Source organism: Lissotriton vulgaris, chromosome 7 (genome assembly GCF_964263255.1).
Source record: "Lissotriton vulgaris chromosome 7, aLisVul1.2, whole genome shotgun sequence".
NCBI classification, from domain to species: Eukaryota; Metazoa; Chordata; class Amphibia; order Caudata; family Salamandridae; genus Lissotriton; species Lissotriton vulgaris.
In genome coordinates this window covers 1,604,623,398-1,604,647,927 of record NC_141695.1, presented here as the reverse complement: position 1 = coordinate 1,604,647,927, position 24,530 = coordinate 1,604,623,398, and the positions used below count along the sequence as shown (strand labels likewise).

Here is a 24,530-nt window from a genome sequence, read left to right as displayed (position 1 = left end):
TTGAAAAATGACCACAAGATCAATGCCTCTCTTTGTAATGCGCCAGAGCTACTGGTTGGCATACGTGGTCATGGCAATATGTAGCTTAGGGGAGTGCGGCTAAGGCATCCCACCAAGAGGTAAACTAACTCAAACCATAAGATTCTCTTGAACCATCAGACTTGATCTCTGCCTTGCTTACCATCATAGCCACAGTCTTCTTTCCTCCAGTAACGGAGGACTTGGTTCACCAATAGCTTGAGGTAGCTGTGGGCACATAGAAACACAGCTGATGGCTGTCATGAGGCACTGTACCTTAAGTCACCCCCTTCCACCACAGCTTGCAGTTTGGGCAAGTGAAGAGCCATATTATGCGGTAGGCATTCCACCCATCTTCAGGAATACTGTCCATTTTTGTGATGCTGGCCATGAAGAATTACTGATTTGTTGCTTTTTTTGTCCATCTTTATCAGAAACCCCTTTGCAAGAGTGTCTTCCAGAAATGCCTAGAATTGGACTCACCTTAAAGAAGGACACTTAGTAACTTCTAGAGACCCACCACCAACACTGATACTTTGAGGAAAGATATGTGGACTGCGGCAAAACTGAAGGGCAGTACTGCAGACTGGCATGTGCTGACTAACCACAATATCTCAGACCAGCAACTTTTTTGATAAATAGGAATATTCACTTGTGCATCAGGTGAATGTACAACGATCAGGAAATCACCATGAGAAATTGCAGAATGAACTCCTGACTGGCTGCCATTTTGAAGGGCTCGTGTCCCACAAAATAGTTTCCCTCTTAAGCCCAGAACTGGTCTGAATTTACCAGAAACCGTTAAAAGAGGATGGAGTATATACCCAGACTCTCTTGGTGCTGTTACTCAATAACCACCTCTCTTGGTCACGAATCCTTATAGACGTGTTGCATGAACTGTCAGACACCTGAATTCAGTGAAAGAAATAAACAAAGTTTTACTGGTTTTGAGTAAACAGAATGAAACTTTTGTGCACGAAATTGAGCATCAGTGTGACTGAAATGCTTCTTGTTAATTTTGATGGAACTTCCAGAGATGGTCTCTTTTCAGTCTTGATTGAGGAATGTGAGATTAGCAGTGATACCTTGGGGAATGGCTTGAGTGGGGGGGGTCTAAGTCGGACTGTCCTTTGGTAGTGCACATAGCCACTGGACAAGCCACTAAAATGTGCTCTCCAGCCTCTTTGTCTGGAAAGGACAGATCTTGGGCAAGCTGTACCAGCACAACAAGGTGGTAACAGCATCTTACAATCTAATATTACCAACAAATATTGCCTAACAGCTATAGTCCAAGAAGTGGGATGTTAATTATCTCGGACTTTTGCATCTAATTTCCTCTACCTTTCAAGAGACTCCTTCTGAATACAATTGAGGCAGCTCAAGTTATTTTTTGACAGACATACATCATCAGAATCCAGCACAAGTCTATCGTCGGTGTTATTTATTGTTGCATATGCCACCTATCTTTACCATTCTACATTATTTAGAACATATCCCGAAAGTCCTTCAGTGGTCTTTGGGCAGCATTTGCATGCCTTTACTTAAAGTGAAGAACCTCCTCAGAGAGCCCTCCACTTTCTGTCTACTGAATTCTGTGGCAGATGACCCAGTTATGCTGGCCAACAGGGATCACCTATGAGAATGTGCTGTTGTTGGAGGCAAGAATAAAAATCATTAACGGAACATAAGCATAGTTTTCTGTCTTGTTATAAAATCCAGTTTTGTCAATATCCTTCCATTGCTTTTTGGGGACATTTAGATAAGCACCAAGCAGAGGAGGTTTACCAGATTCATCTGGTGAATAAGAGTTTAGGTATCCTGTTACAACTAGCATTTATTTTGAGATCCTTAAATCTCCAAGTCACCTTTTTGTGTAGACCTTGTCAGCCGTCAGCTGATCATTATATTGTATTAAGGAGACAACGCCACCATTAAGCACTGCTTAAAAGAATCCCAAGACAGTTCAGCTGCTTGTAAATATAGCATTCACTAGCAACTTTATTTTGGCAGTTTATGCCACCCAATTTGGAACCTAGTACATCTCATTGCTGGACACCATCCGTGTAGTGTTACAAAAGATTGTAAGTGTTGGGTGCTTTTGCAGTAGATTTGTGTGTGCCCATGGTAGTAAGAATGGAGGTAGGCCTTCTGAGGGGAAGCAGCTTTTCTGCTCAATGGACCCGAGTTCTTCAGAAGCATGAACATGCTGCTGGGTTAGAATGGAGGTGGAAATTGAGCTAACTCTAGTCTGCTGAGGCTAGGTGGGTGACCTAAGGAGAATGGCTATTAAAGTGGCATCTATAAAAACCGAGCATGGGTATTCTTAATATTCAGTCTGGTTGTTTTCTGTCTTTGAATTCAAACCACAAAGAACCATTGTAGGCTTTGCTCGAGTTAGGGCATGCTGGTAATTGGCGAGGAGCTTAAAAGAAAGCAGGTTTTAGATATTTTGTACAAAGAGGTGTTAAAGATGTGGACAAATTGATTTGTTGGGAATATCTTTTTCCAATAAAAACATAGGGCTATCTGTTTCTGGATCACCTTTCTGCTATAAGGACATGTAACCCTAAAAATAAAAGCACATCTAGGCAACAAATTAAAGAAGACTTTGAATTTTTCTTTTCTTCCTTCATTATTTTCACCGTTATTGGTTGTGTTTGGTTTAAAAAAACGTTTAACCATCCAGACTCTCTGTGGGGGAATGTGTTAATTGTAATTTTGCTCACACATTCCAAATTGAAGCAGTCTGAGAGTCTTTGTCTACCTTTGTAAACAGAGTTTGCTTTAAACTCTAATCCCTAATAGCAGTTTAGTCCTCACAAGAGTTTCATAACCTCATCAGGCCTTTTAGTAGATACCATAATTTTCTGTCTCTGGCCTCACACATGGTTTGAACGTTCGGTTTGTTATTGTGGCAAGTAGAAAGCATCACTAGTGTCGGTTTGGCAAGTGTAGAAGAAAAGGATTCTTTTTATTCGACTATATATGCAGTTTGTCTAAAATGTTTCCTAATTTGGAGTGTTTATTAACATTTACCTCTGTAAGGTTAACAAAAATATATTTTTAAATTAATATTCATTGGAGCAAGAAATTGAATGACAATGCTCTCCAAGTTATAGATTAACCTTTGTTGGTAATCTAAACCCTTATAGTAATTTTGTAACAGATTGTTGCCTATTGCATTCTTACTATTTGCACAATAGGGTCAAGTGGAGCACAATCCTAAGCAAATGTAAAACAAGTAATATGTGATCACAAAAAGTTGAGACAAACAATTAAATAGGGTCCAATTGAAAATATCAGTGCGACTTCTTTTCCAGATAAGGTACACAATCAATTATAGTCCATGTATGTTAATTTCTCCATTTGTTCACAAGGCTTCATAAAAAAGAATCAACAAGAGCAGCCAACACGTGTTTCGTCGGTACATCCAATCCGTACCATGTCTTTTTCAAGGCTGAATGAAAAAATAAGAGCGTGGTGAATCGTAGCCTCACTCTTTAATATAAGTATAAAAGGTCTGGTCTTGGCCCCAATGCATGGACGTTCCCCAGTAGGTACGCAACATCGGCGGAAGTCTAAAGGTGTGCAATTTGTTGTAAAGCGGTAGAATAGCTGTAAGCTCGGTATGTATTTTCAAGTCCGCTTGATAACGCTTATGTCGCGTAATGGTACGGATTGGATGTACCGACGAAACGTGTTGGCTGCTCTTGATTCTTTTTTATGATGCCTTGTGAATAAATGGAGAAATGAACATACATGGACTATAATTGATCTTGTACCTTATCTGGAAAAGAAGTCTCACTGATATTTTCAATTGGACCCTATTTAATTGTTTGTCAACTTTTTGTGGAGGTGTGGCTCACTGGTTAGAGGAGGCAGACCTGGAAGCAGAGGTCAGCCCGGGACCAGGGTTCAATTCCCGGCTCGGCGGGGTCTTGAGTCCTAAAATGTCCATGGACTTGACAATTCTTGCTCCGGTGCCTACTCGATTCACAGGTTCACACTCTGCGACTCTGGGCAATAACTTGCTTAATCTCCACAACGGCCCCTCGCGGCGGGATGCCTGGCTTTCACCTTGCGGATACCCTGCCGGGGTTATCTCACAGGGGAATACCAGGACGGGTTCCCTAAGCAAGCGCTTAGAAACCGCTCGGTGATTTGCGCTATATAAATTCCTGTACATTTACATTTACATATTACTTGTTTTACATTTACTTTGGATTGTGCTTCCCTAGACCCTATTGTGCACATCTTGACTTACCGACCCTTTGGATTGGTAATAGTCACTCTTGGTAGTGGGTGACAGTGGTCTGTGTAGCACTCCGCCTTAACTAAAGGTGTTAGAGCAAATTAAAAGCCCATTTGAGTCCTTTTAAACAAATTGATAAGTGATAGCGCGGTTCCTTTCCCATTTAGGGAAACACCACTACCAAATTTTGCTTTACTGCATTCTTACTATTATCGGTTCTTGCCAAGTATTTCTCCAAAATCTTTACTGAAAAATAGAAACAACTTTTCTTAGTTTTAAAACTTGTTCCTGTTAAGTATAATCAATTTTGTCCATCAAAATAAAATTGGAGTGGCACTTATTGTGTTTACTTCACTTCACACTTGCCAAATCCTTTCCTCGTAAAGTTTAGGATTTGTAAGGTCTGTTCATTTAAGTACTCTTTAGTTTGCATTTCTCCTGTAGCTGTCTTGTGAATGCTGTTGTATTGCTTGATAGGGTGGTTCTCTATAGCCTCTCCTCCTTTTCCTCTTTTACATTTTATCTCTGCCTACCCGTCTCGTCTCTTTTGAAACAATCACACTTCCCTGCACTTGCTTGCTCGCACTTTGTATACATATAAACTCCCACCTAAGAACTGTCCACGGTCCTTCCCTACAACGTCCTCGTTTTGGGGCTGCCATACCTTCCCGGCGGTGCACGTTTCTTCTTTAGGCAGAGTTGGTTGTGCATTGGTAAATATTGTCCCTGCTTTCAGCCATATGACGGTGCCAACCCACCCTTACGGCTAGTTTCTTATAAATAGTCAACATCTTTTAAAAAACTGAAATAATGTGAGTGTGCAGCTGAACTCTGTTTCATCTCCTCTTAGCTACATCATTGTTTATTTGTGCTTTTGTTCTAGATTCTTTCAGCGTATATGCTGAACAAGGACTGATATTGATTTCTTTTGTTATGTGATAATGAATTGGTGAGTTTGTTTTCCTTGAGTTTGAAAGCTTTTGGCATTGACTCGAAATGCTGACAACTATAAGTGTCCGAACTTGACAGTAAGTCTCATCACAGGTGCTTACCATACACTATTTATTGGTTAAACCAGCAATCCACAATACATTTTCCTTTTTGGGAAAACTGCGGACCGGAGAAGCAGCAAGATGATTGGACTCGATTTTTCCCCTATGTCGAAAGGGTATTTACACAAAGCAGTTTCTAACCCTTATTTGTGAGTGATTGATACAATATCAACAGTTGGTTGTGCTTTCTGAATGCCTCCATCCATCTCTGTATTTAATAAAATTGTTCTAAGGAATGCTTCCTGTAATATGGCCTTAAATTGTCATGAAGTTTCTACTTTGCTTTTCTTAACATATTGTTCATTCAGTAGGTTTGATACAGTGAGGACCATGTTGCAAAGCTTTTCTTCTAAGAGTTAAAAAGAATAGGTACTCTGAAAACTGAATATTAATATGCAGATAAGGAGAAATGAGATGTAGAGCCCCCATCTTCACAGGGGTGTTTTGCATTTATTTGCAGCCATGAGTGACTGGTTAGTGTTTTCCTAGTTTATTCCTAGAAGTGTTATTTCATAAATTGTGTAACCTAATTTGTATGTCAGTCATAGGTCTTGTTTTTACATTACATCCTCGCTTCATTTTGGGAAGTAAGGGGGAGTGAATGAAATAACTGCAGGCATCCATAATGGTGGCTGATCAAAACTGGTGTGCAGTTGCTCTGCTAAAAGGTACTTTAAAAATATTTCTGTGTAGGGTCATCTGCATTTCTTTTGCCAAGGTTTTGCTTTTTTGGCGAACTAAACACTATATTAGTGTTTTTCTTTTCTTTTTCTAGGTAGTTCCGCTGCTTTAAGAGAGGGGAGTTCTGATCGTGCAGAAGGTTTCCCATTGTGACACTTTTGCGACAGTTCATTCGTAATCTTTAGTGAATAGATTGCAGCAGGGGGTTCCCTCTACTCTTTCTAAATCACTGGATATATATTTTGATCTATACGCATTCACTTGCAACACCAGAATTACAACATGAAAGCTGGGCATCTTGCCCTGCGTTGGTCACCCTAATACCTTCAATGGCTTCAAAGGACTTGCCTACTTCAACTATATCCACTGCTGCCCTAATGACGTTCACAACTTTCTCAAGTACACCTGTCACCCTGGATATGATCTATACTAAAATTAACAAAATGGATGGGAGAATGTCTCGAATGGAAGGTAAGTTGGACAAACTAGGTTATCCTGAGTTCTGTTTCGACACTCGCAACAAAGAAAGCAAATATTGAGTATGAGATTAATTTAGTTATCCAAATAGCCAATTCGAACTGGAATAAACAACGTTAGTAATCTTTAGTATATTTTTGATTGACCTTTGCTCCAGTTCGCAAAGTAACGTGCAGAGTCTGTACAAATAAAATTCTTATTTTCTTGTAATGGGGTATACTATTTTCAGAAGACACATCCTGAAATATCTACAAGGCAACACAAAATAAAGCAAATTGTTAAAAAGAGGTGCCATTTGCCCCGCAGTTTGCTTCTCACAAGATGGTTTATTTGAGCACATATGTAGAACTAGGAGTGTAATTTCCTATTAATACTATGAGTATGAGGTATAGCATATGGGTTACATCACTGATAACATGAATTAAACCAGACCAAAGTCATCTAGTTGGTCTGTTGCTAGGTGGAAGGACATAGTTATTTTGAAAATGTGTTTTATGGTGTTAATTAAATGAACCGGCAAATATTTGACGTTCGTCCTCAAAAGTTTCAAAGTCTGTGTTTATATTGATTTTAGTGAAGAGCAGCAGCAAACGTAGAAATAGATATTCTTCAATGCCAAGATAAGTGTTCCATTTTAAAAAACCTTTGTAGTGGATGAAAAATGGCTTCCAGATTCCAACCAATCCTATAAGCTAAGAGGCCTAGTGGCCTAGCATTAAGTTGCATGATGCTTGCATGCATGAGGAAAAAATGTTGTGCAGTGTTTACCGAATTATATTTTGTGAACTGGGTCTGAAGAAGAGAAATAGATTTGAAGGTAAAAACACTTATGTTGGGGGTATTAACAGCATGGATTATTGATGAGAGAACCGACAGTTTATGTGAAATACTTGACTCTCAAAATGTTTCATATAATACAGAAATGAATACTTGTATGATATGTAATATTTGCTGTTTTTACATTTGTAAAAGATATTTCCGTCACCTAGTGCACTTGATCAAAATAAGTTTTGCCACTCATTTACTGCCATTTCAGTCAAGGCCATTTGAGAAACTTTTGCAGCTGTTGGATTTTCATACATTGCTCTTCAACAGATAGGAAAACCTCTAATGATTTTTTGGGATGTTCATAGATCAGGAACCCTGTAATTGTCTCGCCTCAAACTCTGTTTTGCAAAGACCACTAATTGCTTTTTAGTCACTGTATTTAAAAGAGCATTGTTAAAATATCTCTAGTTCATAACCTTGTTCGTAACCGGAATCATAAATGAATATGTTTTGTCTGACCAAGACACCCTATAATGTGTGAAACTAGTTTGTTTCTTAACATCTTGAAACTGAGTATTGGGAAATTTATAAGTTAAAATATTGTGTATATAGTTAAACGTAGTTCAAAATGTGTTTGTTCTCTTACTGCGCACAAGAGGAACCAGAATAAAGTTTTATGTTGTGCTTTGAAGTTTCTCCAGATGTCCAGATGAATGAGGATTTGAGCTAAGTTTATGATTAATGCAGGAAAGCACTTAACATGTATGCATACAAATGATATATCCGCTGTAATGAGTGGAGCTGGATGTGAGCGATCTGGGATAAATAGTTTATCCATAGACCGTAAAGACAAAAAGGCAACAAAGCTAGTATAGATAAACAAATCTAATTGAATAATAGAGATGTTTACATAGTATATAAAAGATACACACAGGCTTTCATTTAACACTCATGCCAGATCCCACATTTGACTGTAAGTCTTAGGATCTTGTCAAGGCACTAATCATGCAGCATAGTGAAATCTGCCTATTAAAGAAGTCCACTAGTGCAATATTGCAACCAGATCGCCAATGGAATGGAAACCTGATAGGAAGAGCTGAAATAGATGACCGAGAAGCAGGAATGATCGTGAGCTAAAGATCATGAACAAAAGTAGAAAACTAGAACAGGCAAATAAAAATATAAGAATACGCTTTGTATTGTGTGTGAACCCTAGGTAAGGCAAGGGGAAAGCCATCCCAGGTTAAGAATAGCAGGACATGCTGCCAGCACTGCATAGGCATTAAAGAGGACTGACTGTCACTAGAGCACAAACAATGTCTTGTAGTTGAGATTTGATTTGTGACAGGAAAAAGGATGCAAACAAGGAGTTTGAGATTAGAATAACTGCAAGTAGTACAGACCGTATCGGAGACCTACAGGTTTCCGGAACCAGGTGAAAGCTGGAAACTGGATTTGGGAAGCAGCCTGGCAAGGAGGAGTTGCAGAGAAAGATGGCTGGCTGAGGAATGCTGTCAATGGGAAGCATGTTATATCCACGTTTATTATCAAGTTCAAACATACAAAAAAAGATCTAGACAATATCCTGGATGAGTTCATGCTGAGAACAGGAAAAACAACAACATTTCTCTAAACAGACTTACGGATGCAAATATGACACCTGTCATAAAATTATGCATATTAAGGGTATACCACCACCCCTCCAGCGACACAGTCTGAAAGCTTAGAAGTGCCACTATACACCTTGGACAGAAGAAATCCTATATGGATGATGTAACGCCTCACCCACTGCGAACGTTCCACCCATTATTGACAGACAATTTCCAGATAGAACCCAACAATTAAAATACTACTTCACATACCCATCCCCCTCTGTAACAGATAACAATGTGGTCATGCCCAAAAGTCTTTTGGTCTATTTGTATCCGGAATTGTAGCACCGTAGATCTCTAATTGTTCATTACAATAGACCAGGTACGATAATCATTTTGTTAGAGTAGGCTGACTCTTCCTTCACATATATGCCACTTATTTTTTTTGCCGTTGGGCGTGCCGCTACATGTTAATTGTGCTAGAACAGGTAATGGCGCCAAAACCATATCAGCCATGGCAGAGATGCTCAGACATTTTGCTCCAGAATATATTAACTAACGGACAACTCCATGCCAGGTGGACAAAGTCGGGTGCATTTCATCTTGTACAACAAGGGTCGGGCGGTAATATTTTTTAAAAGACTTAGGGTGGTCTTTAGTGACCGTGGGGTCTGAAAAGTACGAGGAGCAGTCTGCCATTCGTTTGTAAGGACCTGATTTGGTTTGAGCAATATATCTACTCCTTGTCTGAGATGGAACATCCCAGATCTATCCCCATTGTGATTTAGCACTGGACCGGGTGACTGGAGCTTCTGATTGGATAGTGGTATACAGCTCCGGGACCAGGCATTTATTTGATGAGAGAGAAATGAGCAGTGGTTATGCCTTTCTGGGAAGAGGTTTCTGAAGGAAGGAAGGAAGGAAGGAAGGAAGGATAGTATGTTAAACATATTGTGTACAGTTGGTAATAATAGAATGTGAAATAGAATCTGTGTGTTGGGTAACGTGAATATTGTAGGACTTGGCCCCTAGGAAAGACATCGCCGCTTGTGTTTTGTCCCCATTTCGGCAGCCTCTAGTGGGAAACATTTAAAGCAAATTACTTAACAGAAATAGCGAATACCTAATGATTAGCATAGCTGCTGAGATCAGCTCGAATATACATATTTCAATGAGTAGTTAATAGGTAATGAAGTCTCATTGACTACTCTTAGAGTAGGTTTTTGTTGGTGTGCATATCAGTTGGAGTCAAAGAGGCTCTGTCCTCCAACAGCCAAAAGTAGAAGGCACAAGGTGCAGGGTCACACTGGCTTGCAGAGGAATTTGAAACCACATTAACGTTGGCTGGCAGTAATAATTTAGAGATGGGAGCATGGAATGGAGCCACTTGTGGAGCATGAAGGAGAGAATGCAGTGCAATACTTGAAGTATTATGATCCAAAATAGTATATGCAAAGGATTTTTGTAGTCACAGAAGTTACCTAGGCAATGCAAGCTGGTGGTGGAATGATAGACTCCAACAGTGGCCTTCTCTAGATCAAAATGGCATCTTCCTGCATTCAGTTACAATTGCTAGTATGTCCTAATCGCTAAAATCTGTGTAATTATTTGTCAGTTTATCAGGATCTAAACTCACTAGAGTTTAAATAAGCTACACTCTGTTTAAAACAGAAGGCAAAATAATAAGTTAAAGATGGGACTGATTATGTGTTATTGAAGAGCTTTTCGGCCTTGTTCTTAATGTTCAGAGAAAGTACAGAGTGTATGTGATCCAATCTGAAAAGACAGAAAAAAATATCCAGCTGGACCATTTGTTTGGCCTGCATCTCTATACTTCAAGTAGCATCAGCAGTTATCAAACATTTGGCTTCTTTAACACTATTAAACTTAAATTCATCACACACACAAAGCAAATGCCAAAAACACAAATATTAAAAAAGTGAAAATATTCTCCTGAGGCCATCAGTGACTGACAGCCAGCAAAGAAAGTCTCAACACACGTATCCTTGATTCAGAATCTTTGTGCTCTAGGAAAGCAGTAAGCATCTTCAGCCGCCACGCAAGGACACTTTTCTCTACCACATAATACTTCCCAAATCTTCTTAGGATAATTTCAGTCTCACATTTCAATTTAAAAAAGAATACCTATTTATTTGTTCAATAATACCTTCCCAATCTTCTTTGCTGTCAGTTTTCCTAGAGACTTTGATTCAAATGCTCACTGTTACTAAATAAATCTTTTTACGTTGATAACAAACATTGAGACAGACCTGTAAAATGCTAGTACATTTCAGTTGAAATGCCTGCTTACTCAAATTAAATCAAATCCTGTTTCTTGTTGGGAAAAGGAAGCCTTGAATCTTTCGACTGCTATAATCTGAGGCTCGTATCCTAACACTTATATGAGCAAATTATTGAAAAGGGAGTCACTACCCAAATGACAACTGATGTTTCAAAGGGCAGACTCAAAGGAGCGGATCACTCATGCTTCTGATCTTAATTGATCACATTGAGGGCAAATCTGTATGTAGCTGATTTACCCTCCATGGTATGGACAGTGACAATGCATTCCTTGCTGGACCATTGAGCACGGTTTATGGTACCTTTTAAAACCTGGAACTATGAGCCACTCCACCAAGATGGCTTATAGCTTTTGGGTCTGGAAGGGTGCTTTTCTGCTATGGATATTAGATCAGTCTTTGAATAGTGAACCTTCCAGATTGCCTGCTGTCCTCTAATGTTAAAACCCCCAGGTCTCTATGCTGTTTTCCATACCATTTTACCTCAAATGTAACCTCTGAGATCATTGCTTACCAGATATATTAGTGTACATTGCTAGGCAGATGGCACCTGGCTGTATTTGAAGGTTTGATTTCTGTAAACAAAATCACTAGTAGACCCTGTTGAAGTCCAATTGTCTTACATCTAGTTTACAATATACCTGCTCAAAACAAAAATCTAAGGCTCTCCGCATTGGTTTTAGATGGCTACAGAGTTAGGGCTGCTGTGAGAGGCAGTTTCCTCTGTTTTCTATGGTTATAAAAAGGTGGTCAATGGACTTCTCCTATATACCATTCCCTTGTGTCTAATTTTAGTGATGAGATCTGGCGCAATATGTGCCATGGAGCTCCTGCAACTCTGCTGACTGGCTGAAGGGCTGAAATCTGTAGCTGGAGAATTTATATGTCCGTGGTGGCTGTACTAGAAGCACCCGACAGCTCACACGTCAGCCTGCTCCAGGCTTAGATGATTGCTGAAAAAGGAAAGAATGAAACAAAGCAGGTGAAAGCAGAGGCTTAACTGGGGCCGTCAGTGAGCCCCTTTTGCACTTTGGTTGGTGGCGGAGCAATGACGTTCAGGAGGTCTTTATATGTGGTTGGGCATGAGTTGCTGGTGCTATGACCTGAACAAGACTTCACAGTTGGCGTGCTAATGGCTAAAAGGCACTTGACTGGGATATCAGTAAAATATTCACCCTCATGTATGTGGCTTCTAACTAGTCTGGGCTTGAGTAAGCATAGAGAAACCACCTGAAATGCCGTGGAGATCAGTGCTGTACAAGACTGATTAGCCTCTGAAACTGCTTGATATTCCTGATGGACCTAACATTGGTGAAGTATCGGATGGATGTAAGTCTAAACATTGTCTTGATGAGATGTGGCCTCTGTGTAAGTTTTCCAATCCTGCCCCTCATTACTACTTCCCCTGCCCCACATTTGTGGAAGCAGCTAGTGTTGGACAATTAGCTAATTTTAGAGGGGAAGTAAAAAGATTTTTTTTTTAAAACCAGGTTTTGTTAAAATAACAAGGATACAAACACATCGTTTGCCTTTAATGAATAAATAGGTTGGGTGTTTGAGAACATTTGTATACATTTAAGTCTTTTCGTTTCCAAAAATATTTGAAATTGACCAAAATATCTTTAACTTGAATTAACAACTTCCCAAGTGCAAAACTGTCATGAGTATACATTAAACTATTGTAAGTTTTCCTCTTGCAGTTGTATTCTTTGCAGAGTATTGGTATTCATCAGGGATTCAGATCTGTTCTTGTAGTACTAGTTGCCCAAATAGTTTAAAATGCTATTTGCCAAATACACTTCAATATAGGGTTAATCTGTTTATCCCTGACAAAAGCTTAAAACTAGTCTGATTTCTCATTCTAACTCAATATACGTAGATTACGTAGTAAGAGCTGGCCTTGCAAAGACCTTTCTGTTTCCACACAGTTTGTTTGTTCATGCTGCAGCCTGTGCTTTCTGGAGCTGGGCCACCACGTGAGCCTCGAATAAGCCTCTACTTTGTCTAAATCACTACAGCTTGGTCAACTCTGGTATCTCAACTACAAATTTCATTGCTGTGGGATCCCTTTCTTAACATCTGACAACAGAATGGACCATAGCATCTTGTTAACCAAAGGGAAAGCTCATTTACACCAGCATTCTATTGTCTCCCCTTTCTTGAAAAAATCTTTCGATCTTTCGATCCCTTAAAAGCATGCAAGACACATCTCTTCATTACCTACCTACTGAACTAGGCATGTTATGTTCACTATCATATGTCCACCAGCTTTTGTCTGTTGACTGGTAGCTCTCTCCCTACCGTTAATTGTTATGCTTCTCTCCTTGTTTGGTGTGAAGCGATCCATTGACGCTTCCATGTGCGTCCTGAGCCATTTGCAATATAAATGCAATTACAATTTGACTTTTCATATTGACTTAATTATTGATGAATAATTCTGTTCCTTTCCAACACCCAGGCAACTGTAACCCCTTAAAGTTGTATTTAAATGACTAATTCTTCATATTGCACTTGATGTCACCGTTTTTGCCATACCTAAGTGCTGGATGTAACGGAGGTTACTATTTCTAAGTTTAATGGTTCTCAGTTTATTAACTTGCAAAAAAAGAAAAGTTGGCCTTGATTAGCTTAAAACTTGTGTCACACCAGATGTTGGGACTGGAGGCCTTTGAACTTTGCTCTGTTCCATCTATATATCTGTTTCTGTAAACACAATGAGAGTAGTGGTTGAGGTTTTCGTGATCACGAAGTGGTGGTTGAGTGGAAATTTATCAAGTTTGTATTAACTTGATTTGTACACCACATCCTCCCAAATCCAGACGTGACCAAAATTGTGATGGGAAGACGGGACCTTTTGCCATTTTGACTGGAAGACAGGACTTTTTGCCACTTTAAATAACTGTACATGTAATTAAACCAAATGGGAATCTTTTAAATACACTGTCGTTCCCCTGGAAATTCAGCATCTCCAGTCCTAGTAAACTTATATCTTTGGTCACCTAGTTCTAAGTGCAGGTGTTGAATTACCTCATTATTGCTCTTGAGAAATTAGAGTTGTCTCTTACTAGCTATAATTTCATTTTATTGTTTCTTCTGATATCATAGTTGGAGGTGCAAGCTGAGCTTACTCCCATTAACTAGTTGTTTAGAAGTACTCCATGAGGCTGTGTGGAAGAAACCTTTCTTGTCTTATTTTATTGATTGTATAATGAAATGAAGCCCTTTTCTCCCGAACTAAGATCTGATGTATCAAATTGATTTAACCATTCTGCGCCTATAGTAAATGTGTTAGTTCACGTGGGCCTACGTTTTCTAAATCCCTTTGAGACAACTCTCATTAAATGGAGTGACACTAGTAATGCAGATGTTAACCACTGTGGCCTATAAAGCTGTGGAAAATGTTAGCATTTGAGTTCGGCATTTCGATGGGGAACTGTATTGTTATATCCTAACCGCGCTTTTCTAAATGTAAATGTCCTTGTAGTTTAAAAGTACGCAAGTTACAATGAGCGTTTCAGTCCGCATTACAAGGTTTCATTTGGCTCTGCGTGGTTTCATTGCCCATTATATTTTTGCACATTGCGGTTGCTCGATCCAACATGAACACTTGTCTTGCACATCGACAACATGTCTTAGTGCCGTTGATTTTTGACTTGTCTTGGACCAACCGTGTCTATTCTTTATAATTTAATTTTGGGTGCTATAATATTTTATATTTCTGCTTCATTAGACGCAGCATCTTGCTCATGTTAATGTGTGTGGCCTTTTTTATTTTGTTATGGTAAAGCCTACTGTTGTGATAAGTATGGGGTCTTGGACTCTGACCGAGGGTTAAGGCTCTGTTATTTTTAGTGGCAAGTTTAGTTTCTATTCCATTTACCAACTAATAGTGAACTTGGGCAAATCTGCAGCTGCATGCACCTTCAAGACCCAAAATAAACCCTGGATAGCCAAATAGCCTGCACCTTTAGCCACATGTTGCTGCAACGCCAACACTGATCAATGGCAGGGATCCAGGAGAAGCGGTAGCTTCCCTTCTCATCCTCTTTTTCTACACATGTCCCCCATGTCCCCCATGCCCTCCTGAGCCTAGCAGCACTGGTTGGCAATATTATCATATCGAATTAAATGCGCAGGGTCACAGGTATGGCCCTTTAAGTTCCTTTCTGTGTTTATTTCTTTACTTTTCCACATAAATAGAGAATTGTGCCCCGCGTTACATTGGAAGTTGAAGAATTGAATAGAAAAACAGGACCACATACAGGGTGCCAACTTGTCTGCCTCCTCATAACACTACAGACCTTAGGCCTCCATCTTGCCTTTGTTCTCATATTGCTATCGGTCGTTTGGCCATGGTCAACTTGAATTCATTTACTGAATTTCTGGGACATTTTTTTCATGCATTGAGCTGCTCTTCCCACTGAAACATGCGTCCTTTTCTAATGTACCACTAAAATAACAGTGTCTAATTCCCATGTTCTCCTTTCATTCAGAAAATGGGATTTATTCATCTTTCTGCTCCTCGCTTGGGTGAATTTGGCAGCCAATATTTGGACAGTTTTGCCACCTTATAGGCTTAAACAGATATGGAATATAGAACCAAGCTGAATACTCTGGATGAAGCTTCTCAAGTTATGTGTTGTCTGTTTGGTAACCTATCTTTTTCATTCTTTAAACCTCCCTTATTCCAAGAAAAGTATTGTCTACAACTCCGCCATGCATTGTCACTACTAAGCAGGGCGGTGGGGAGCACATTGATGACCTGCTGGCACCAGTCTTCCCTGTTCACTATGGTCTCTACTGTTCTCAATGGTATTTTTACTCAATGTCATTTAAGTGTTTGCCACCAAATGTTAGAGCGCCAAGTACTGCACATGCATTGCATGCTTATTGGCATTCTTAAGCAGAGAGCAGTCCTTTAGTTTGGGATGCTTGGGAGGCATCTTTTAGTTTCTTAGGTTCATTACCACACTGCAGGTGCATCCTCTGGGGTTGTCAACCCAGCTTCCTCTCGGGTACTTAAACAGTGAGCGTGTGAAACACCGTTTAGCCTTTTGATTCTTTATTCTCACATAGATCTCTCAGCTATTTATTTGTATTGTTACCCAATACTAGCCTACTATTTTGCTTCTACTTTCTGATGCTAGTGTCCCATACAATTGTAACTTGGTATAAAACAATGCTACGGATGGTTTAGCTGTCAACATTGCAAGTGCAGTCTATTTTGCCCTGGTTCATACTCCGAGTTACCACAGGAATCCAAGTCCATTGACTTGGTGTTGTGGAAAGTCAGTTACATGGGCTGATTGAAAACACTATTCTAACTTCAGAATGGTGATAAATAATATCCCATTAGCTTAGCTTAGTTACAGAAATGAATTGAGTTGGAAAAACGCATTCAAACTTACCTTGTAATAAAAAGAAAACATGCTGTCATCTGTACGTAGTGTGCATATGTTTGCGAAGAAAAGTAAGAAAAAACAAAACCATGAATTTTAAAGCAGAGATTGGCCCCCAAGCCTGGGCTCTGAAGTGAACTACTTTCTAAAAGGATGTGTGTAACCAAAATGCTTTTTCTTATTGTGAAGAGAACCCAAAGGCAGTAGACAGCTGACCCATTTGCCCCATGCGGTCTGCTGTGGTGGGTGGATGTGAAATGTGAATGACACTTGAAGAAACCAGTGGATTAAGAAAGATGGCTGACTTAAAGCCCCTATACATATATATATATTTTTATACATGAGGCTGGCGAGATAGATAAAGCTCTAGCCAGACCTAAAAATAAAATGCAAATTCAGCACAGTGATATTTGTTGGGTGTGTGTATGCCTATAAAGGGCTGGCAGCTCATGAAGGGAAAGGGCCAATTTGGGCACTTTGTTACAAAAAGACATAACAGCTCCCATCAGATAAGCATTTGGACTCCAAACTGGCCGAGCCAGTAGGTAACACCTATGTAGGAGCTATTGGCTTTGCCAATCTGTTTTAGTCGTGTTGTACACCAGCGTGGCTGCTGTTCAGCATGGCTAAAAGCTCGTGGTGTGAAAGAGAGTGGAGTGTTATAAATTGGAGTAAAGAGGAGTATTCTAGAGTGTTGTGGAGTAGAGTCGAGTGAATTGGAGATCATGGAGTGTCATTGAGTGGAGAGGTGTGGAGTCTTGTGTAAGAAGTAGAGTGCCATAGAGTGGAAGGGCGTAGAGTAGAGAGTTGTGGAGTGGCATAGTGTCATGGAGTAGTGTAGAGCAGAGTGGAGTGGCGTTGATTGTGTTGTCTAGAGCAAAGTAGATTGGTGTGGAGTGGCATAGAGTGGAGTGGCGTAGATAGAATGGCATAGAGTGGAGTGGTGCAGTGGAGTAGTTTCGGAGAATACCGTGGATGATAGTGACGTAGAGGGAGTTGCGTAGCGCGTCAGAGTGTTGTAGTGTGGCATAGAGTGGAGAAGAGTTTAATGGTGTAGAGCATCAGAGTACAGTATTGTAAAGTGAACTATAGTGAAGTGGCCTAAAGTACAGTGGTGCAGAGTAGATTGGCATAGAATGCATTGGCTTTGAGTAAAGTGGTGTGGAGTCAGTTGGCTTAGAGTGCAGTAGAGTAGAGTGGTGTAGAGTAGATTATTTCAGAGCAGAGTGAAGTGGCGTAGGGAGGAGTTATGCAGGGTAGACTGCAGATGTGTAGAGTGAACTGGCATAGAGTAGAGTGGTGTTGAGTTCAGTGGCATGGACACCAGTGGGCAGTGGTGCAGAATAGATTAGAGTGGCTTTGAGTGGAATTATGCATAGTAGAGTGGCATAGAGTGTAGTGGCATAAAGTGCAGTAGAGGGGCTTAGAATAGACTGAAATGGCATGGAGCGCAGTGGAGTAGTGGCATAGAGTAAAGTAGCATTTTCAGTGGCGTAGAGTACAGTGGCGTTTTCAGTGGCATAGAGTACAGTGGTGTAGAGTATAGTGGCGTACAGTGGCGTACAGTGGTGTAGTGTGGCATAGAATACATTTCCGTTGAGGTCAGTGGCATAGATTGATGTAGAGTAGAGTGGCGTAGAGTGCAGTAACCTATAGTAGAGGGAGGGGTAAAATGCACTCGCATAGAATAGAGTGGTGTAGATTGGGGTAAAGTACACTGGAATAGAGTAGAGTGGGATAAAGTGAAGTGCAGAGGATAGAGTGGTGTAGAGTAGAGCGAGGTAGAGTAAAGTGGCATAGACTGCAGTGTCGTACAGTGCAGTAGTTTAGAGTGCCGTAGAGTGCAATGGTGTAGAGTGCAGTGGTATATAGTAAAGTGGTGTGGAGTGGAGTGGAGTGGAGTGGTGTAGAGTAGATTGGTATAGAGTGAAGTGGTGTAGAGTCTTGGATTTTATTAAAGTGGTATAGAGTGCATTGGCATAGAGTAATGTGGCATAAAATGCAGTGGGGTGGAGTGACGCAGGGTAGATAGTAGGGGAGTGGTGTAGAGTGGAATGGCGCACAGTGAAATAGTGACATAGAGTAGATTGTTTTAGAGTGGAGTTAAGTGGCGAGAGTGGAGCATCGTAAAGTGCATTGACGTAGAGTCGAGTGGCATAGAGTGCAGTGGTGCATGGGAGAGTGCACTTGCATAGAGTAGAGTGGTGCAGAGTAGAATATAGAGGGGTAGAGTGAAGTGACATAGAGTGCAGTAAGGACCCTGTACTATATGCCACTTCACTCAAGGGAGTGTAGTGGCGCATAGTAGATTAGAGTGGTGTAGAGTGTAGTAGAGTATTGTGCATTGGAATAGAGTGCAGTATAGTGGTGTAGAGTGGCGTGCAGTGAGTGCAGTGTTGCAGTATGATGTCCTAGAGTGCAGTGGTATAGAGTGTTGCAGAGTAAAGTGGCATAAAGTGCAGTGGTGCACAGAAGATTGCAGTAGGCTGCAGTGGCGTAGAGTATTGGTGTTGAGTAAATTGGTGTAGAGTGCATTGGCGTAGAGTCAGCGGAATAGAGTTGAGTGGAAGAGTGCAGTGGCATAGAGTGGAGTGGTGCAGAGTGGCTTAGTCAATTGTTTCAGAGTAGTGTGAAGTGGCATACAGTAGAGTGTTGTTGAGTGCATTGGTGTACAGTCAAGTGGGGCAAAGAACAGTGGTGCATGGGAGAGTGCACTGGCGAAGAGAAGAGTGGTGCAGAGTAGAGAGGCATAAAGTGAAGTGGCACAGAGTGCAGTGGCGCACAGTAGATTAATGTGCCGTAGTGTGGATTGGCATAGAGTGTAGTGGTGTAGAGTATGGTGGCAGAGTGCAGTACAGTGGCATAGAGTGGTGCAGAGTAAAGTGGAGTGGCGCAGAGTGGAGGAGAGTAAAGTGACGTAGAATGCAATGGTGTAGAGTGCAGTGGCATAGTGTTGCAAAGTAGAGTATAGTGACGTGCAGTGGTACATAGTAGACTGGCATAGAGTGTATTGGTTTTGAGTGCAGCAGCATAGTGCGCAGCAACATAGAATGCAGTGGGGTAGATTAAAGTGGCATAGTGGAATAGCGTGGCGTAGAGAAGATTGTTTCAGAGTAGAGTGGCGTACAGTGGTGCAAATTAGATTGGCTTAGAGTGGATTGGCATAGAGTGCAGTAGCGAAGCATGCAGTACTGCATAGTAAAGCGTTATAGGACAGTGCATTGGCATAGAGTAGAGTGGTGCAGAATAGAGGTCTAGTTAAGTGGCATAGTGTAAAGTGGAGTGGTATAGTGTTGAGTAGTCAAAGTAGAGTGCAGTTGTGTGAGTGGGGTAAAGTGAAGTATGCATGGTGTGGTAGTGTACTGCCATTACACACAACACATCTTAAGTTGAAATGACCATTATATTTGTATAGACATACAGTTTCACAAAAAAATATTATGCAGTGTGGAAATGTCATTACCTACTGTATTGAGTTGTTTTGGTTGTATTAATACGTTTTTCCATCATACTTTAGAATTTCAAAACAATGTGCTACATTTGTGTTTTCCATATTCTCAAATATTTGCACAGTTCATTTACAGACATTTAAATGTTGTTTTGTGCTAGAAAACAAAATAACATCCTACACCCGAGTAGGCAGTTAGAAAGAATAACGGCCTACAGCCTTTGTCTCACGTGGGTATCCAGCAGGATTGTCAAATAAATTCTCTCACTTTGAAGTCGGAGGAAATAAAAGTAAACACCAGCTCCCTGGAAAACAGATGCTGACATTTGAGCTCGGTCTTTGAAGAGACAGCAAATGTGAATAGATAAGAAACAAGCATTTGCAATGCAATAGGTCTTGCATTCAAACGATTTTTTGTTTTATTGGTATTGTAAATGGCAATGCCTTTTATTTACGTGTTGGTTTTTAAAACATAAAAGGCATTGTCATTTACAATGCCAATAGGTTAAACTGTTGTTAATGCGAGACCAATTGCATTGTAAATTTCAGAAGAAATTAAATGTGAACATATTAGAAAAAAACAACCTTCATATGTAAACTGTGTTCAGAATGTTTTGGATTTTAGCATTGTCTCGAATAGAAAACGTGGTGCCGTGTATACATATGTACATTGTTAAATTTAAAGGGAAATAATACAACTTGATAATAAGGGGAGCCTACACACATGTTTAGTGTATTAAAAAGCTACATGCTTGTCAGGATTATGTGCGGATGGAGAAGCAGTACATTTGAAGGATGTGATCAGCAAGGACCTGGGCAAGGTGTATATTTTAGAGAACAACAAACCGTGGATCCCTTTTCCACCTAGCAACAAGGGTAAAATTAACCTGGCTCACTAAAATATTAAAATGGAGACTTGTATAGTACCAATTATATCAACACAACTTAAGCTTAACCCGTGGACAAGTTATACTGGTTTGCACTAGCTCTTTCCCATTTTCATCTTTCACCGACATCTCTGCACTGTCCTCTACATAAAGTTGATCTGCACGCTTAGCCAACATACGAAAAAAATTAATATAAGATTTGTGGCGTCACTTTAGTAAGTAAAAAATTGATAAACATGGACAAATTAGCTATCATTAAAGAGTTACTAAAGCACAGTTAAACAGCTCACAAAGGCATGTTAATAAATAAAAGCACTACTACAATCTCATTTTCCTATTTTTTGGAAGACGCCACAACTCAATGGTCTTACCTTGGCAGGCTTTTCTGGTAGTGCATTGTGGGGACAATACTTCTGCACAGGTATTCCGGGTCTGCCTAGCTGCTGTACCACTTAAACTGCCCAGAGTAGGGGCAGCAGGTGCCACAGGCAGAAAAAGCGATGTACTTCTGTTCAACTGGGCTGCAATCAGTACCTTAGCCATAACTGTGGAAAAGAGTTGCCCAAAAAAAATCTAGCGATGCAAACGCACATACCCTTGTATAGCCCAATGGATGAGAGGCTTTAGCTCTTCAATACTTTGACCCTTCTTCCTCCTTTCAACACTCGGCAACCATGGAAATGGAGAAAGGACCAACTCTTGTTAGGAGGTAACACAGAAATACAATGCCATGGGTACCCCTGTGGTGCGATAAGATGCACATTTCTAGCAACTGATCAGAATTGATCCATACTGCCTGGTCTGACCCTCTCATTATGAATCTTTTTCTCTCTCTCATCCTCTCGCTTTAAACACTGAAGAAGGACTCCTATCATCAACAACTATGTTTAGCTTGCTCCATTGCCTTTGCTAATCCAACTGCCATCTTTGACTGCTCATGTTTATCACGGGGATGGATAAATGCAGTTTTCAAAACCCACCTAATCTATGAGGCTCAGTACCAGAGCGTCCTCTTCAATAAACCAGTAAATATATTTTAAAACTCTTCCAAACTGCATTAGATGGTACAGTGAATGGTTTCGCAAAAGCTGCTCGCGCGACAAATTAATTATTCCGACGGACAGACTCGCTGGGGCACGGGCCACTGGTTCATCCCAGACATCGGTGTCTCTGCTGTCCGGACCAGGAGGCCGCCCACCCTGGGAGGGCGGGGCTTGCAGCAGCTAAGTGCTAGGCTTAAAGTTACGAAAATAATAATGATAAACAGAGCGCGGTGTCCCTGAAGCGGGCACAGCACCTTGAATTAAAGTTAAAATAGAAATCACCCAGCTCATGCTAGTGAAGAGGAGCCGACTAAAGGGGGGTCGAGTGGGGCAGGCATTGCGGCGCAGCTTCGGAGCTCAGTCCAGAGCCCCAGAGCGACCTAGTGCACAAGTGCATCTATCATGCTTTCATTTTAATGAAAAAAAAAAAACCAAGCCGCATGCGTGTCCTTGACTTCAGTGCCTACATATCTGCACAAGCCCCAAGCGTTTAGTATCAATTATAATTAGTTAAATGCTTCACGATAGTTACGCAAAACCCACATGACAGTAAGGGTGAAAAAAAAATCATTATTACACAAGCGTAACACAGTGCTAAACGCACAACCCACATGCCAGTAATGGTAAACAAAAAAGTGCTGAGCCCATAATTATAAAAGACGTCTCACGCCGCCGTTAAAAGATCCAGTCCGGGTGGGCGGGACTAAAAGAGGACAGGGCGGTAACGAGGAGGAACTAAAAAGCCTCAGTTACAATCAGACGACACCGCTTATTATAACGAATGACGCAAACCAATCAAGTTAACAGGCAGAGCCGAAACACCACTTCTAAAAGTGTATTGATTACAAGAAGCCCTCGCAGAGCGAGTAGCGCATGTGCTTCAATGCTAGGCGAGCCCTAAAAAGGCCTGTATGCTCAATGCAAGTTTGTAGAAGAATACTGTAAACACGGTTTTCTTAAAAGGGACAAAGTGAACCTTTAGAGCCTAAAGCAAATAAAGGCAGCATATAGAATGCTAGACAATGTAAGTTACAAACCACAAAGCCAATGATAATCAACAGGCAGAATGCATTCCTATGTCAACTTTCTGAAAGGCCCCAAGTTGTGTTTAAAATATGCAGACAGCTATGCTGTCTGGTAAGCTATGACCTAAAAAGGATGTTCTTCAGTTGAATTCACAGTGACTGGGCAGGAATGTCCCCAGTCAGGGTTTTCACACGTTGTAATTGGCCTTCGGTGAAGGTGTTTCTTGCCCCTGTGCTTGACCTGACAGATTGTGAGGTAAGTATTAGACAACCAATGAATTCCATTCCGTATGCTGGCTTAAGTGGTACTGATGATGCATAGTGTTAGAATTTTACTTTCCTTGACAGAATCTGGTTTTTGTATTATGTAAAAGTATTGTATCTGATTAATGTTACATAACCATATACCCCTGTGCTCGAGTTGGTTCTGGTCTGTGGCTTGTTTGCAAAAACTGGATTACCTTCAAAGCATATTAAGTTGGAAGGTTGTTTCGTTGGCCCTTATGGTCTTTGAGAGCTACTCCCAAATATTGTGACCATTTAGTTGCCTTAAAAACCTCCTCTCCAATGAAGTACTTGTTTCTGCATTTCTTTATACTAAATTGTAGCTGTCACCTCTGGAGCCACTATTCTAACTTTTACTGTTGTTTTTAGAGTACCAATCCAGTGGCCATTTTTTAAATATCCGTGAATAGGGAGTTTTCTATAAAGTAGAGTTACTAATTCATCTTAAAGCTCCTCACCTGCACAATTCATCAATACTGATTCAATTCCAAGTATGCCATGATTAAATTAATCACTCCTTTATAGATTGAATCTGTGAGAGTCTGCTAAAGATAGAGGGTGAGAGATTAAGTTCTAATCAAGAGACAAGGTGGAAGGGCAAGTGATGCCGAGGGTAAATAAGATATAATTATTAGAGAAATAAACCAGTGGGAGGATTTAAGAGTAAAATAGGAGAATGATCTAATAGAGAGAGGAACTGATGAATATGTCTGTCTGCAAAGTAGGAATAGAAAGCAAAAATCTAACAAATTGAGGAAAAGTAGGCTGGGGTAAGTGAGGAAGATATGGAGAGTGGTAAAAGTAAGCTTGTAGAAAAAGAAAGGTAGAAAGAACTAGGGAACATGAATGAAAACACTGGGTTAAGTGGAAGACGAGGACCAGTAGAAAGCCTACATCCACATCACACTTCGCTTAGAGAAAACAATCCCTTAAATTCTAAATTCATTAAGGGTAATTTCCTCGATTGCCCTTGATGAAAATCAAGCCATGATGTATTCATTTTCGGTGTGGATATATGACATAAAGTATCCCCTACCGTACATTATAAGGATATTCCAAGTCACCAAGGAGTTATGTGACCATATAGAGTAAAGAGCCTGAAGACCGGTTATAGAATTCTAAGTTGACTTACAATATCCTTCTCATGTATGATGGGGTACTTTATTCCTTAATACATGGTCACACCATCATATTTCCTACAACACAATTAAATCTGTGGTACGTGACTCTTTAACAGGAATATATATATAAAAATAGAATCTCTAGTGCAAAATTAAACACAGAAAAAGCTGTTCGATCATTG

At 40.4% G+C, this 24,530-nt stretch overlaps 1 protein-coding gene across 2 annotated transcripts in view; it reads left to right on the top strand.

Annotated features, from left to right (window-relative positions):
* Positions 1-24,530, top strand: part of LOC147706079 (serine/threonine-protein phosphatase 4 regulatory subunit 1-like) — a 342,243-nt gene that overhangs the window by 51,924 nt on the left and 265,789 nt on the right. Inside the window, exon 3 of one of the 2 annotated variants that reach the window (XM_086932522.1) lies at positions 6,098-6,474. The exons of the other annotated variant lie outside the window; for it this stretch is intronic. Within the exon in view, the coding sequence (XP_086788648.1) occupies positions 6,333-6,474 (142 nt within the window). The 5' untranslated portion in view covers positions 6,098-6,332. The remainder of the gene's footprint in view (positions 1-6,097; positions 6,475-24,530) is intronic. 2 annotated transcript variants of the gene reach the window in all.